At 51.1% G+C, this 1,089-nt stretch overlaps 1 protein-coding gene across 1 annotated transcript in view; it reads left to right on the top strand.

Annotated features, from left to right (window-relative positions):
• The window catches only part of LOC119589307 (hemicentin-1-like), a gene marked incomplete in the record, with an annotated part of 75,735 nt that overhangs the window by 52,168 nt on the left and 22,478 nt on the right, over positions 1 to 1,089 (top strand). The window contains 1 exon segment of the mRNA XM_037937929.1: positions 922 to 1,081. Within this exon segment, the coding sequence (XP_037793857.1) occupies positions 922 to 1,081 (160 nt within the window).

The raw sequence follows: 1,089 nt of genomic DNA, 5'->3' as shown, positions 1-1,089 counted from the left end.
TTACGTGTGTACACATCACACACACGAGATTATTCCTTTATAAACATCGTGAATCAGTTTCCAGTCAGAATCAACTTGCCCTTTACCCCCCCCCCTATGCCTTCCCGTGCTTGCCCCCCCCTTCTAAATACCCCACCCCCTTCCCCCTCCCTCCTATATCCCCCCTTCCTACCTCCCCCTCTCTAACCCCCATCTCTAACACTCTCTACACACATACCCTCTCGGTTCCTCTCGTATCTTTCTCCTCTTCTCTATTCTCCCTTTCATTCTTATCCCTTATGTCTCTTTCTTTTATCGATGTCTCTTTTATCACTTATCTCACGCGCTCTCTAACACTTGTTCTAACACTTTTTTAACCTCTCACGCAATTCACCATCTCTCAAATCTCAGATCCCGACCCTAATTTTCTTTAAACTTTTTCTCATCCCTTCTTTTCAACCTTCTTTTCTTCTTCTCAACACCTTCTCTAACCCATTCACCCCTCTCTCTAACCCTTATCCCCTCTCTTGGATCTTCGTTTCTCCCTGTGATATGACCCCCCCCCCCATCTCCCCTCTTTTTAACCCCACCTTTTCTCTAACTCCCAACATCATTCTGTCTAACCCCTATCTCTGCCCACTCTAATCTCCATCTCCTCCCTCTCTAACCCCCCTTCCTCCTCTCTCTAACCCACTTCCCCATACTCTCTCATCCCATTCCCTCTCTCTAACCCCTCCCCCTCTCACTAACCCCTTCCCCCTCTCTCTAACCTCATCCCCCTCTCTCTAACCCCCACCTCCTCCCTCTCTAATACCCCTTCCCCCTCTCCAATACCCCCATTCCCTCTCTCTAACCCCTTCCCCCTCTCTCTAACCCCCACCACCCCTCTCTAACCCCCTTCCACCTCTCTAATACCCCCCCTCCCTCTCTCTAACCCCCCAGGACGAAATAGTGCAGCCCGACCGCTCTGCCGGCGTTCTAGTATCCGATGACCACTTGGTACTGCAGAAGGTGCACCGTCGCTGGAGTGGGACCTTTGTCTGTCGAGCTTCCAATGTCGTGGGGGACGCGACGTCTAACGCCCTCTCGATCACCGTCAGATGTAAGTTA

Source organism: Penaeus monodon, chromosome 25 (assembly GCF_015228065.2).
Source record: "Penaeus monodon isolate SGIC_2016 chromosome 25, NSTDA_Pmon_1, whole genome shotgun sequence".
Lineage (NCBI taxonomy): Eukaryota > Metazoa > Arthropoda > Malacostraca > Decapoda > Penaeidae > Penaeus > Penaeus monodon.
The sequence above is the reverse complement of the archived record's forward strand: the minus strand, read 5'-3'. Positions and strand labels throughout refer to the sequence as shown.